General features: G+C 37.9%; 1 protein-coding gene across 6 annotated transcripts; it reads left to right on the plus strand.

Annotated features, from left to right (window-relative positions):
* Nucleotides 1–3,525: 3,525 nt before the first annotated feature.
* Nucleotides 3,526–14,284, plus strand: LOC127162872 (nuclear factor 7, brain-like). Of its 6 annotated transcripts, none has more exons than XM_051105788.1 (6): nucleotides 3,526–4,115; nucleotides 5,407–5,502; nucleotides 5,720–5,950; nucleotides 6,054–6,076; nucleotides 12,575–12,693; nucleotides 13,467–14,284. In XM_051105788.1, exons 1-6 carry the CDS (start codon nucleotides 3,717–3,719, stop codon nucleotides 13,958–13,960), a joined length of 1,362 nt encoding a protein of 453 aa, XP_050961745.1. In that variant the 5' UTR covers nucleotides 3,526–3,716; the 3' UTR covers nucleotides 13,961–14,284. The 6 variants fall into 6 exon arrangements, with proteins under 6 accessions (XP_050961745.1, XP_050961746.1, XP_050961744.1 ...); XM_051105789.1 differs by lacking the exon at nucleotides 6,054–6,076 and adding an exon at nucleotides 12,471–12,493; XM_051105787.1 differs by lacking the exons at nucleotides 5,720–5,950; nucleotides 6,054–6,076 and adding exons at nucleotides 12,170–12,400; nucleotides 12,471–12,493.

Raw genomic sequence — 14,284 nt, forward strand, 5'->3', positions numbered from 1 at the left:
CCCTAAAAAATTTAAGTAACGTTTACTGGAAAACTTGAAGTAATCATTACTTAAATATAAGAGTCATTTTGACAACCATTTTAAGTTGAATTTACTTAATGCTTTTAATTTATCTAATTACTCCATTCCTCTAATAGGTACTCACTGACTCCCAGAGTGCATTGCGACATGAATAAATTATGCAATTGCTTTGCTTTACTGTTGTTGTTTGTATTTGTCAATTTCATTTGCTGTCTTGTGTCAGTAGTAGCACAACAAAAAACAAACAAAAAAAAGCTCATAAAATGGTTATTGATACAGTTAATAAAAATAAATAAAATTGAGTTGTTACCATTGTTGTGATTCACATGCTGAATGTTGAAGTCTGTGTGTGACTCACGGACATTACCCCAAATATTAAAAGATTGTATCAACACAGATACAAGCTTCTTGTAGCGTTTATAAAAAATAGAAAAACAGTAAAATTGTAAAAGATCATTAATCAACATGAAAAGTATTCAATCTAATTATTTAATTAAAATATAGGTCACCTTCTAAAAGCGATCTATTTATTACTTTTCTTTCTTGGAAATCAAAGAACTCTGATTTCATGTTGTATTGCTGCAACAATAGAAAGAAAACTATAGTAATATAAACAAAGTTCCAAATGCCCAATCAAAAGTAACACTATTCACTATAATGGTGAGTATTAAAAAAAAAAAAATTGTGATGTTCTCTCTAATATTTCAGTTGTATTGAAAATTCAACATTCAAGATGACTTTGGGAAATGAGTGAATTCAAGTAGTGAAAGAAAGATGTGAGTGAAAAGTCTACTAAAAATTGCCCCATCTCAAAAACTTTTTCTTCTTCTTCTGTTGTTATGTTGCACATTAGCAACATATTAGTGCACTGCTGCCTCTCACTGGTTTATTAATGTCATTGGTTTCTTTGTGGATACTTGGATATTTTAAGTAAACATCACTCAAAGCAAGTAAGTAAATTGTTTTATTTGCCTTGAAAGTAGCTGTAACTTAATAAAACCTAGTAAGTATAGTAACTAAGTAAAGATAACTAATTGTAACTAAGTAAGGTAAACTATTGGGTTTTACAGTGCATTCATAAAGACACTTGCTTCAGTCATTGGAGTCATTGGATGCCCATTTTCCACAAGAAAATGATTTTTTTAGGGTCTTAATAAAAAGTCTATAATATACTTTGGTTAAAAATTCTCAGTGGTAGTGTTAAAGAACACCCTTTTTACCTTGTCAAAATGAGCTCTGCAAAAATCATCTCATTCTGATTCTGTTCCTTTAAATGCAGATGAGCTCTGCTCACCCCGCCCCTCTCTTGAAGCTGTGGATTGATGAGCCTGTTTACTTTAGCCGCGTTTAGCCGCTAAACTTGCTAACTATTACGTTATTAAGAAAGGTGATCGCAAAGATTCACAAAAAAACCCTTATACTCACTTCTGCTGTAAGTGAAGCTGGATCACAAATGATTTGCACGAACATAGACGGATATATGTAGATTGGGAGGCGCATTCCATTCACAAACAAATGTAATCTACTGCATCTTCAACGGTTCAGATGTCAGGAGTAAATAACGACCACTATGTTCATTATTACATCCAGAAACACAGCACCTCAAACGCTCAATCGGAGATATTCTTGTCTAACTTACATCCCTGCTCCGCATGGAAACAATGGGAAGGTTGGACTGTTACAGCTGATCTGAGGTAAGATGCTCATGTCAATCAACTATCGTGGGAGCGGCCTCTGTGGGTGTGACGGCACACCGACAGGCATCTGAGAATGACTTGATTTGAAAAAGAAATTATTTTTACAGATTAATTAAAAACCACTGCATGGATTTTTATCATTATAGAGTGATTTGTACATAAACTGCCCACACACATTAATGTTCAAACAACATGAAAAAGTGAACTTACTATCCGATGAGCCCTTTAACGAGTCAGCCATTTTGAACTCAGCTGATGCTCACAAATTTGTTCATGATTTTTCATGATGTGACCACATTGTTATATTGTGTCATGTTCATGTTGCTTCTTGAAAATGTCTGAACGGCTTTGTGTCTGACAAATATTGCACCTATACACTTCTTCCGTAATAAAGTACACTGCATGAGCATCACAATGGGAATGTCTCTGTTTTCAACACCCACCAAACTGCAAGCAGCAAATCTTGCATGTTACAAGTTAAAAGCAACTACGCATGAAGAAATAGAAATGACTGTACCTTTGCAGACCTAGCATATCCTGTTGTGACTGAATACAATTCAGTCCTTTGTTAAGACTTCCTCCAGTTTTGGATAAATTCCCATGGTGCGACACAAGTCCCACTGATGATATCAGTCCACCAGTCACGTAATAAAATCAACCTTATGCCATTTTAAATGTGTACCTCAGGTCTTCAGTGACATGGGGCGTCTTTCATTACCCTCTCTCGCCTTCATTTTTTTTTTTAAGTTAGACATCAACTTTCTTAGTATACCTTTCTTCATATTTCTTAGTGTCGATTCATTATAAAAAAAAATAACAAGAAAAAAAAAAGCTTTCATATGGTCCCAATTTATAGAAAGTAAAACTGAAGCAGTGAAATAAAGCAGATTTGCTCTACAAGTAATGACTTACTATAAATATTAAGTTCTGTAGATAGAACCCAAACACAAAACAGCCAGGAAAAGTATCTTTATTAATAAATGTCTCAAAAAAAAAAAACTTGGCTACAAACAAAAGCAAAGACTTCAGACAACACGGCTGTAAAACAAAAGACCTGTAGAAGAATAAAACAAGATCAAAACAGGGCAGAGAATAACTATAAAAGACCAACCAGCAAATAAGACATGATCAAGAAAAAAAAAAAAAAAAAATGCACCAGCACAGGACAGAGAATCAACAGGGCAGCAAACAAAGCAGGTAACGAGTGAGAATAGGTGAGGCGAATGAACTAATAATCAGGTAACAAGAGGGGTAGGGTCAAGACAAATTGACAGGAGAACACGACACATAAAAAAACAAAGCAAGCCATGTGCCCACACAAAACAAGACACAAAAACACACAGCAAACAAGAACAACTCACAAGCTGCGTGTTCACATATGAACCAAGACAAGAAAGCATGCGACCAATGAAAAACACCAGTTGTGCATGTGCTACACAAAACAAAACAAAACAAAACAAAAGCACGTTGTTGAGAGAAAAATGCAAGCCATGTGCAACACAAAACAACAAAGCACACTGCCACAGATAAACATGAACCACATGCTACAGGAAGCACAACAACACAAGAACTATATGTACACTTTTTAAAATCAGTGACTGACAGTGTGACTAGTGTGGTGGAATTCATGCTGGTTTATGTATCTTTCAGCAGGGACTCTGGAGAAACATAAAAAGCAATGCATTTTGTTTAAATGTAGCCTGAAAAAATGTGGTGTTGCCTGACTTCTTTTAAAGCACACAAAAATGATTACAAACTCCACCCTCTTATAACACTGCCCAGGAAAAGACTGACCTATTTCTCCCTTCTGTCAAACTGGTTTTCAGTCTTGACGCAGCAAAATTGAAATTACCGATCAGTTGGAGAAAGAAGAAAAACACGTTCAAGAAGGATTTTTGAGTAGTTTGTTTCTGGACATATAAAACATATTCATTTTTCGTTTTTGAAACCATAGTTCAGAAAGTGAAAGTAAAGTTTGCTAGAACTCGAACAGTGAAAATGGCTTCACTAAATGTATCTTCAGAAGAACTTTCTTGTCCTGTGTGTCATGAAATCTTCAAGGATCCTCTTCTTTTATCATGTAGTCACAGTTTCTGTAAAGAGTGTCTTCAACAGTTCTGGAGAGCCAAGGAAACTCAGGAGTGTCCTGTCTGCAGGAAATTGTCTAGTCATGATCCTCCAATTAATCTTGTGTTAAAGAACTTGTGCAAGTTATTCCTGAAGGAGAAAACTGAGAGGCGTTCATCAGGATCTGAGGAGATCTGCAGTTTACACAGTGAGAAACTCAAACTCTTCTGTCTGGAGGACAAACAGCTTGTGTGTTTAGTGTGCAGAGATTCACAACAACATGAAAATCACAAATTCAGACCCATTGGTGAAGAGGTTTTATCATATAAGGTAAGACAAATGTCTCTTGATTTATAATTAAAAAACAGTAATAGTCATACATTTACTACATTAATACATCTTCAAATGCAAAACATAAAACAAAGGTAAACTGAGTAAACACATAATACAGTTAAGTGCAAATTCCTTGAATGTTGCCCTTGGCTGTTTTGTGATGTCCTGGAGGAGCCAATTCTACGAAGGTTTACATTGTGCAGTTTTCCCAGTTGAAGCTCTCGCTGTGAGTCCAAGAGCGTTGAAATAGCTTTGTAACCCTTCACAGACTTATGTATTTCAATAATTTTCTTCCTCATTTATGAAGTTTCTTTCACCTTTGTGTGTTACTTCACACGTGAGTTTAAAATATTCTAGCTGAGCCCCCAGGGTGAGTTTTTTTAGGCGACCGTTATTTTAGAACGTATCACCTTATTGTTTCCATGGCGACGCGTCATGCCTGTCACGTGACACAGCGGAGCCACAATAGAGCTGTAAAGACACATCCATTTTATTTTTTTTTTTATTTTTTTATTAATAATATTCACAGACGTGCTCACACTAGATTATGAAATATCTGATATTCCGATTCTGAAATATGCGCAAGTAAATGTATTTGGAGGTTTAAACACTTTTATAATGACCGCGTTAGTTGATCTATACCGGGTGATGGGCGCCGCCATGTTAGTTCACGTTGAATCCGAGCTGTGGGGTTCACAGCCAGCAAATTCATCCTCTCCTCCCGAAAGACATTAAAGTAAGTTTTTGGTGAACTGGGAGAAGAGCAGATTAAACTTTATAGTTGCCTCCACAATGCCTATATTATATTAATAAAACATGTCGTCAGATTAGGATCATTATTGCCGTTTCCATAGACATCAGCGTGTATTTTTACAAACTATAGATGTATGGTTTTGCTAGTACTTATGTGTATTTAAATGTCTGGAACCTAAAATAAGCATTATATGGTTGAAAACACTGAATAGTTGTGCTAATATGACAAAAGATCAGCGCCAGCCTAAGCGCGAATGCAGATTTGAATTCAGCAGCTGATCACGTGATGCACTCAGTGTTCCAATCACGGGTGTGATCGTAGGCTTCAGGGACCAGCCAAGAATGATCACATCAAGTGTGCCTTCTTTTATGTTAGATTTTAATGTCTGAATCAGTTTAGTATGCGATATACACAATATAAAAGAAAACAAAATGGGGTAAATACTTATTCTCATCATAGCATGATCATATCACTGTATTATCTCCTCTTCACTATAATCTGGTGTTTAATACATTTGTATTTGTTCAATTCTAGAAGGAGCTAAATAAGGCACTGAAGTCTTTACAAGAGAAACTTAAACACAAGGAAAACATTAAAGGAGAGTTTGAGAAAATAGTTCAACACATCAAGGTGAGGAAACACAATCACGAGTCATTTTCAGTAAAACTGTAGGATCACTATATACAACTATGATTTGTTGTATTTACTGTAGTAAAATACGACTTATTATTTATGTACTTAATAAGCAGCAATCTGCTTATATGTTCTGTGTCCATGTTTATCTTACATGTGAAGTGTTACTTGTGTAGATTGAGATGATTGAATTGTGAATGTGATTTGTATTCAGTCTCAAGCTAAGCACACAGAGCATCAGATTAAACAACAGTTTGAGAAGCTTCATCAGTTTCTCAGAGATGAAGAAGAAGCTACAATCACTGCACTGAGGGAGGAAGAGGAGCAGAAGAAGCAGATGATGGAGGAGAAGCTGCAGGACATCAACAGACACATCTCAGCACTTTCACACACAATCAAAGACATGGAAGAGATGATGAAAGACAATGACGTCTGCTTTCTAAAGGTCTGATTTTAGATCATGGATTGATTGATTGATTGATTGATTGATTGATTTGATTGATGCACTAATTGAGTTGTTGATGATAAATTGTGTGATTGTTCTGCAGAAGTTTCCAGTCTCAATGGAAAGGTGAGTGATCTGCTGGTGTCTCTGGTCTCTCTGTTTCTGATCCAAAGCCACTGCAGTTCTGACTCCTGAATGTTCTTCCAGAGTCCAGATCTCACAGCCGGATCCACAGACGCCTTCTGGAGCTTTGATTCATGTGCCTCGTTACTTGGGAAACCTGCCGTTCAGAGTCTGGAAGAAGATGAAGGACATTGTCCAAAACAGTGAGTCTCCAGAATATCTGTGCTCTTACACATACAGTGTACGTCACACAAAAGTACCAGATTATGTCAGTTGTTAGTAAGCAAAGATTGTCCTAGTTCCCTTTCGAGGTAAATTTGATGCTGTGTGTGTGGGAAAAGTCTCTGCAGTGTCTGAAGCATGTGTGAAACTGTCCCTATTTGATGAGTCAGGGCAGGCTTCTGCTCCTTGTTGATGTGGGTCTTTGTTCACCAAGGTGGTGCAGTGTCTTAGACTGTTGAGTTGGCTGAAGTGTTCGAGATGGTTTTGGCCCTTTCTCAACCCTCATCGGCTGACTCACTGCTCATATTTGGGATACAGAAGCCTGCTCTGTGGCTTTCTCTGCCTCAAATGAGAGAGCCCAACACAAGGGCTATCTAGTCCAGATGTTCTTAGCATCAAGGCAGGGGATATTGAGGACTCACCACCTCTATCCTCTGCGTATGAGCTGCTGGTGGTCTGGACTTGTGCAGTGGCTAAGTTAAACAGCAACTGTCCATTAGAGAAGCAGGAAGAGCTCAGAAAAAGCAGATGGACTCTCAGAACACAGCCTCCACGTCAGGGCTTTCCTTTCTTTTTTTTTTTCTTCTTTTGCTCATCGCGTCCACTTGTTTACGTTTATTCTTCCATCTTGGGCGCAAAAGACAACGATTGTTACAATGTCTCAGGACCAAAGTGTTTTCCTTGAAGGGAAACCCATTCCACATGATCAGAGTTATGCGCAGATGCCTTTGTTCCCTGGTTAGGTGGAAGAAATTTGGGTTCCTGTCTCAAGGTCCTGTGTTAGGATCATCTGATCATTGGAAAATATCGATGACTGGTGCATCCCTCTCACAGGTTGAGGAGTGGTCATGGAGGACGACTTCACAAGAGGTCTGTGGAAAGGGTATCATCTCTCTTTGTACACAAATTGCCTAAATGGGGCTGGATGCCATGCTACAGGCATGGCTAAGGCTGCGCCTGTATTCCATTTCCCCGACTGACAACTAAAATTTGAAGACAAAAAATGGCCCTGTATGAGTTCTTGTTTTTTTTAAACACCAAATATCAACTCGATTACAAATGTGTTGTTTTGTTGATGAATGATTCAGTTTTTTTCAATGAATCGAGTGAGTCAATGAGACATTTGGTGTGTCCAAAATGTTATACTGTCTAGAGGTACTACATTTGAATGTTATAATGATTTGCATATTCCTGTCAGTGCACAGGAGAGTACTGGCACTTTTTTAATCCCCGCTATGAACACTGTGTGTAGTTAATAACACTGACAGTGATCAGAAGAAAATTATGTGTTTGATCAATAAGACGAGTGACATAATTCATCATAATCTGTGTTTGGTTCAGTCTTGATTATTATATGAACATAAGAATAAGAGCAACTCTTGATTGTGTCTCATCAGCTCCTGTGATTCTGGATCCAAATACTGCAGATCCATTTCTCGCCCTGTCTGATGATTTAACCAGTGTGAGATACACTGAGAACAATCAACCGCCTCCTGATAATCCAGAAAGATTTGACAGCTATCCATGTGTTTTGGGTTCAGAGAGTTTTAACTCAGGAACACACTGCTGGGATGTGGAGGTTAAAGGGTGTCAGTACTGGAGTGTTGGAGTAACTACAGCATCAAACCAAAGGAAGGGATGGAAATTCCTTTACACTGATGTCTGGAGTCTGTGGTATGATCCATATCAGCTTGTCTCAGTATTTCAACCCCGCACTACTTTTCATGTTAAACAGAAGCGTGACCGTGTGAGAGTGTATCTGGACTATGACAGAGGAACGGTGTCATTCTCTGATCCTGTAACTAACACACATCTACACACATTCACAACCACCTTCACTAACACTGTCTTTCCATTCTTTGGTAGCATTTACCATCTGAGGATCTTACCATTCAATAGTCAGTAATGGTTCCATCTGTAGTTCTGGATCTTCCTGCTTTCATCATGTTTTAACATTTAATCCATATCACATGAGTAAGAGTGATGTTGATCTGAATATCAGTACGACTGTGACTGGGCCGCAGCAGGGGGCTGTTTCATTAAAGACGCTAAGAAAAGTAGGGATTAAAGTCCAAAACATGATCAATGTCGATCATGGATCAAATCGATCAACATATATTTATGTTGTTTAATGCATTTGAGATGTTGTGTTTTCTTCAGTGCATGACAGACATGTAACAGATATATTCTTCATCTGTAAATGTTAGAAATTCATGCAAATAAATCCATTTTGCTGCCAGGAGTGAATAAGCACTGACAGAATGCAATAGAATAGTAGCACAGTAATTTTGAGTAAAATGTATATTTTCTAACAGTATTTAACATTTTAATTTTTACAAACTATGAGTATAGAATAATTTAAACTTTTCAAATGTTTTATTTTTATGTTAATGTTCTGAAAAAAAGGATTTTTACTATCCCAAATCAGGCTTATTATTTGGCATTTTAGGCTTATTTTGTGCATTGTGCAAATATATTTGTGCAGTTATTTAGCTGATGATGCTTCATTCATATCTCTTATGCTGAGGAAAAAGGCATCATGAGACAAATCCAAATGCAGCAGGTTAATAACAAGAGGGAAGCAAACACTGGAAACACAGTGAGCAAAGACCAGAAAACCAAGACTGCAGCAACAACAGAGAAAATATCCAAACAATGAGGAGTAAAAAATACGCAGGTCTGCAAGTGGGTGGAGCTAATGAATTACTATGACGACTGACTATGGCAACAAACTAGGAAGAAACAAAGGCAAACAGGAAGGAACACAGGAACAATTGGAACAGAAACACTGGGGAGATACATTCCAAAATAAGAGCCCATTAACACAAAACCAAGACAGGAGTACACACGCCAGGATCATAACGGAACAGCTCCGGTCGGAGACAGAACAACAGAAACAGGGACTGTCCCTGGAAAATGGAGATATCTGGTTACCCTACAGCTACAGCATATTGTGACAACTATTAGGAAGTGTATATAGGATATGCTTGAAATTTGTTTTTGAAAGTTTTTTTTTTTTAAGTATTTTGATATTTTTCATTTGATTTCTGGTTTACGTCTGAAACACTTGATTTAGGGCTTAAGAGAGGAAAGGTGAGTTCTGATTGAATGCTGCACATTCTGATTGCAAAAAATAAAATGCTACTAACTAGTACTTCATAAAAGCTTGTCAAATATGACATTTGTAATCAAAAAACATATCCAGATATTAAATACATTCACTTGCAATGAGGAGAAACATTGTTTGTTGTATTTATTGGTAAACTGTTCATTGCAGTTTGATGGTGAATCACTTCCATTGTCTCACTGTCAGTGATTTTAAGAGCAGAAAAATTAAAATGACTTTAAATCAAGTTTGTTGGTGCTGCATGTGTACCTGAAGAAGCTGGAGTCATCACTATTCTTCCAGATCTTCACCTGCACACTGACAGCAATGGCGACATCATTTTAGTGATGTAGTGTTTTTTCTGGATTGATCAGGGCAATCCATAAACATTTGACCGATATTGTGTATTTCATTCATGAAGACTGACTTGAAATAAGTGATAGTGTCAGTCAGGTTGAGCTAGTGCATCTCCTCTCTCTGGGAAAAGGCAGAAAGAGAGAAACAGAGAGAGAGAGGAAAGAACAGGATGTCTGACGGACAGCAGGACGAAGGAGCAGATGGACGTTGTTTTGTTGTTACAGTGTTGTTTTGTGGTGTGTATTGGCTTGTTGTCTGTTATTTCTAAACTCTGTATCCACAGGCTGAGGTCTGACATCTTGTCCCAGTTTATCTCCATTACGAGTTTATTTTTTATTCACCTTCAGTGCCTGTTCCCACCAAAATTGTTAATTTCTGTGAGGTTGATCTGTTAACGGGTTGGAACGGTAAACAGACTGACCTAATGTGTTTAGATCACGTGAAAAATATAGGCAGGGATGGGGCAACAAACTAATAGACAGACCCACAAAATTTAGTATTCATGACCCAGTCAGTAATTTAGACTTAAGTGCAGGTTCACTGACATCTAGTGGTGAAATTGTGCAACCCTTACATCAGAGGATCCCTGGCTTACAAATAAGAAAAACTGAGCCCACAAAACCTCAACTATCACTTCAGCAGTGATTGCTCTGGACTAAGGTATATTGGCCACATGTCAGAGATACAGTTGCACTAAAGCACACAAATGTCAATTAATATTTGCATATTACAAAACAGAGAAGACAGCCTTGGATGTTGGGAGGAATTAATGACGCTGCATTATGTGCAGTTGTTACATGCTTTGACCAAGGTGGAGGCTGTGGTAAAAGGGAGCCCAGTGAAGCAAGAAGAATGATAGTCCCAGGTGGAGTCGAAGATCAGCAGAGCTGATGTCTGGAAGCTCCAAGGAGCTAATAGAGGAATTAAAAACCAGTGGAAGCGGGACCGAAGAAATGACTGGCTTCAGTGGAGCAGGCGGGAGAGGAAGATTAGGTGTGTACATCCATAACATTGAAGTGTTGGGTGAAGAAACAGACTTGGTGTGGAACATTGTGACGGGGTCTCAGACATAATACCAGACGGTGTGCATCTCCTCTGATCAAACATGGCATGTAAATACACAAGGATAACCAATTAAAATACCAACAGGTATACACTGATTAATTATATAAAGAATTGTAATGGCAAGTACAATTCTGTAAGGATCAAACAGGAACACAGAGCAAAGGAAATGAGAAACAAAGACCAAACATTATTACACATGATCAGGTTCACTGTTTTAGTTCATTTTTAATGTTTTAGTTCATTTTTAATGCATTATTTGTTAAGATTGAACCTGAAGTCATTAGACCTGTTTTAACACAAACCTGTTTAAACTCCACCCTCTTACAACACTTGCTAGGATAAGACCTGCTTGTTATTTCTCCTGTCTGTCGTACTGACAAAAGCAAAAATCAATCAGTCATCAATGAAGAACAAAAAGAGAAGTTTGTTTTGAGATGTTTGTCTTTGAACAGAAAGAAGAACTTTGTGATTTTCATTGTGATTAATTTTTGCAACATCATTCAGAAAGTGAAAGTGAACTAGGATCGCTGGAGCTCAAACAGTGAAAATGGCGTCGCTATCTGAAGATGATTTTTCTTGTCCTGTGTGTCATGAAATCTACAAAGATCCAGTTCTTTTATCATGTAGTCACAGTTTCTGTAAAGAGTGTCTTCAACAGTTCTGGAGAACCAAGGAAACTCAGGAGTGTCCTGTCTGTAAAGGATCCTCAAAATATGAACCACCAGCTAATCTTGCATTAAAACACTTGTGCGAGTCGTTCCTGAAAGAGAGAAATCAGAGCCGTTCATCAGGATCTGAGGAGATCTGCAGTTTACACAGTGAGAAACTCAAACTCTTCTGTCTGGAGGACAAACAGCCTGTGTGTTTAGTGTGCAGAGATTCACAACAACATGAAAATCACACATTCAGACCCATCAGTGAAGTTGTTCCATCATTTAAGGTAAGATAGGTTTACATATGAAGATTTAATCTTACAGAAACTGATTAATTGAATGTACAAATTTCTCATCATCATTTTGCTAATACTGTGTATTACATATATTAACATTTTACAAAAATCTCCAGTGTGATTTTTACTTTTGTTAATTCTAGGAGGAGCTCAATACAGCACTTGAGTCATTACAAGAGAAAATTAAACACAATGAAAAGCTGAAGGGAGAATTTGAGAAAACAGTTCAGCATATCAAGGTGAGAATTGATTCTTTTTACATTCACAAATAAAGTACAGTAGTACTTTAGACAGTTGTAGTTAACTAACCCACATTTATTTCCTCACTCACTCTTAATGCTGCTCCAGAATAAGTCACATCTTTGAGATGACTGAAGTGAATGTGATTTGATTTCAGTCTCAAGCTGAGCACACAGAGCGTCAGATTAAACAGCAGTTTGAGAAGCTTCATCAGTTTCTCAGAGATGAAGAAGAAGCTACAATCACTGCACTGAGGGAGGAAGAGGAGCAGAAGAAGCAGATGATGAAGGAGAAGCTGGAGGAGATCAACAGAAGCATCTTAGCTCTTTTATACACAATCAAAGACACAGAGGAGATGATGAAAGACAATGACGTCTGCTTTCTAAAGGTCTGATTTTAGGTCATTGATTGATTGATTGATTGAGTTGTTGATGATCAATGGTGTGTTTGTTCTGCAGGAGTTTCCAGTCTCAATGGAAAGGTGAGTGATCTGCTGGTGTCTCTGGTCTCTCTGTTTCTGATCCAAATCCACTGCAGTTCTGACTCCTGAATGTTCTTCCAGAGTCCAGATCTCACAGCCGGATCCACAGACGCCTTCTGGAGCTTTGATTCATGTGCCACGTTACTTGGGCAATCTGCCGTTCAGAGTCTGGAAGAAGATGCAGGACATCGTCCAGAACAGTGAGTCTGGAGAACATCTGTGCTCTTACATATACAGTTTATCATCTCAATTTTTTTTAGTTGGTAGTAAGGGAAGATCATACTAGTATGTACTACTGGTCACTACAGTCTGCTGGTGCAGACCTAACAGAGGATTTATGATTCCACCAGCTTAGTCTGTTGAGTCCTTATTTGAATAAAGTGTAAACATGGTTCCCTGAGAGGAGAACAAGACACTGCGTCTTGTTGCCATGCTTCGGGTCTACTTGTTTATGTCTCTGTCAGACGTAGAAGTTGATGTTTACTACAGATGCCCTGCTATACTGATGGTCACAGTGGCAGTGATGTCACAGACTGTCGTCGACCAATGACATTTAAACACGTGCTTCAGAAACCAGTTATGCTGGAGGCATTCCTCATAGCATCTTGCTATGACACAGTATCCCATTCCCTTTTCAGGGAGCCATGCCACTTGTAACTTGAGACATTTTGGTATATAATTAACTATTTATTGATAATGTTTCTCATTTCTTTATCTACTCAGAACAGACTCAACAGTGTAAAAGTGAAAAGATACTTGAGACTCCATTTGTGATTCTTCAAACTGAAACAATAAAATATCTAAAATATAGTATTGTGCTCAAGGAACTTCAATATGTATTTCAAATTCATCAGAGAAAATCTCTGATGTGTTTGATCAATAGGACAAATGTCATACTTCATAATAATCTGTGTTCGGTTCACTCTTGATCATTATATGAACATCAGAATAAATTGTGATTGTGTCTCATCAGCTCCTGTGATTCTGGATCCAAACACTGCAAATCCACATCTAATCCTGTCTGATGATCTGACTAGTGTGAGACGGAGCGAGAACAAAGAAATACTTCCTGATAATCCAGAGAGATTTGATGGGTATTCCTGTGTTTTGGGTTCAGAGGGTTTTAACTCAGGAACACACTGCTGGGATGTGGATGTTAAAGAGACTCAGTACTGGAGTCTTGGAGTAACTACAGCATCAAAACAAAGGAAGAGATATGATTTCTGTAACACTGATGTCTGGTGTGTGCGGCACGGTCTGTCTGAAAGGTTTGGTTTTCCTGTTAAACAGGATCTTGGTCCTGTGAGAGTGTATCTGGACTATGACGGAGGAACGGTGTCATTCTCTGATCCTGTAACTAACACACATCTACACACATTCACAACCACCTTCACTGACACTGTCTTTCCTTTCTTCTGTTGTTATAGTTCTTCTTCTCTGAGGATCTTACCGTTCAGTAGTCAGTGATGGTTACAGCTGTAGGTCTGGATCTCCTGCTTTCATCACGTTTCAGTATGTAATTCATATCACATGAGTAAGAGTGATCTGTTGATCTGAATATCAGTACGGCTGTGATTGGGCCACAGCTGATCACATGACTGATATCAGCACTTACAGACACACTCACACTGACATACTGTTGTTATACAACAGATCAATAAATAATAAAAATGCTTTAGTGAAATTAATTAAACTGTAAAATGACTGATCATGAGTTTATGAGATCTGTTATGAGATGTTTTTAAAAAGTCTTTGCTGTGCTGAAATATTTTTATTTTATGCCTGTGACAA

This window comes from Labeo rohita, chromosome 3 (assembly GCF_022985175.1).
Source record: "Labeo rohita strain BAU-BD-2019 chromosome 3, IGBB_LRoh.1.0, whole genome shotgun sequence".
Lineage (NCBI taxonomy): Eukaryota > Metazoa > Chordata > Actinopteri > Cypriniformes > Cyprinidae > Labeo > Labeo rohita.

What these genes read in the sequence shown, in the direction of transcription:
- LOC127162872 (XM_051105785.1), top strand. Translation starts at nt 3,717, where the DNA reads ATGGCTTCACTAAATGTATCTTCAGAAGAACTTTCTTGTCCTGTGTGT. An exon ending in AAGAGGTTTTATCATATAAG is followed by an intron (nt 4,116 to 5,406) that starts GTAAGACAAATG and finishes GTTCAATTCTAG; the next exon opens with AAGGAGCTAAATAAGGCACT. An exon ending in ATGACGTCTGCTTTCTAAAG is followed by an intron (nt 5,951 to 6,053) that starts GTCTGATTTTAG and finishes ATTGTTCTGCAG; the next exon opens with AAGTTTCCAGTCTCAATGGA.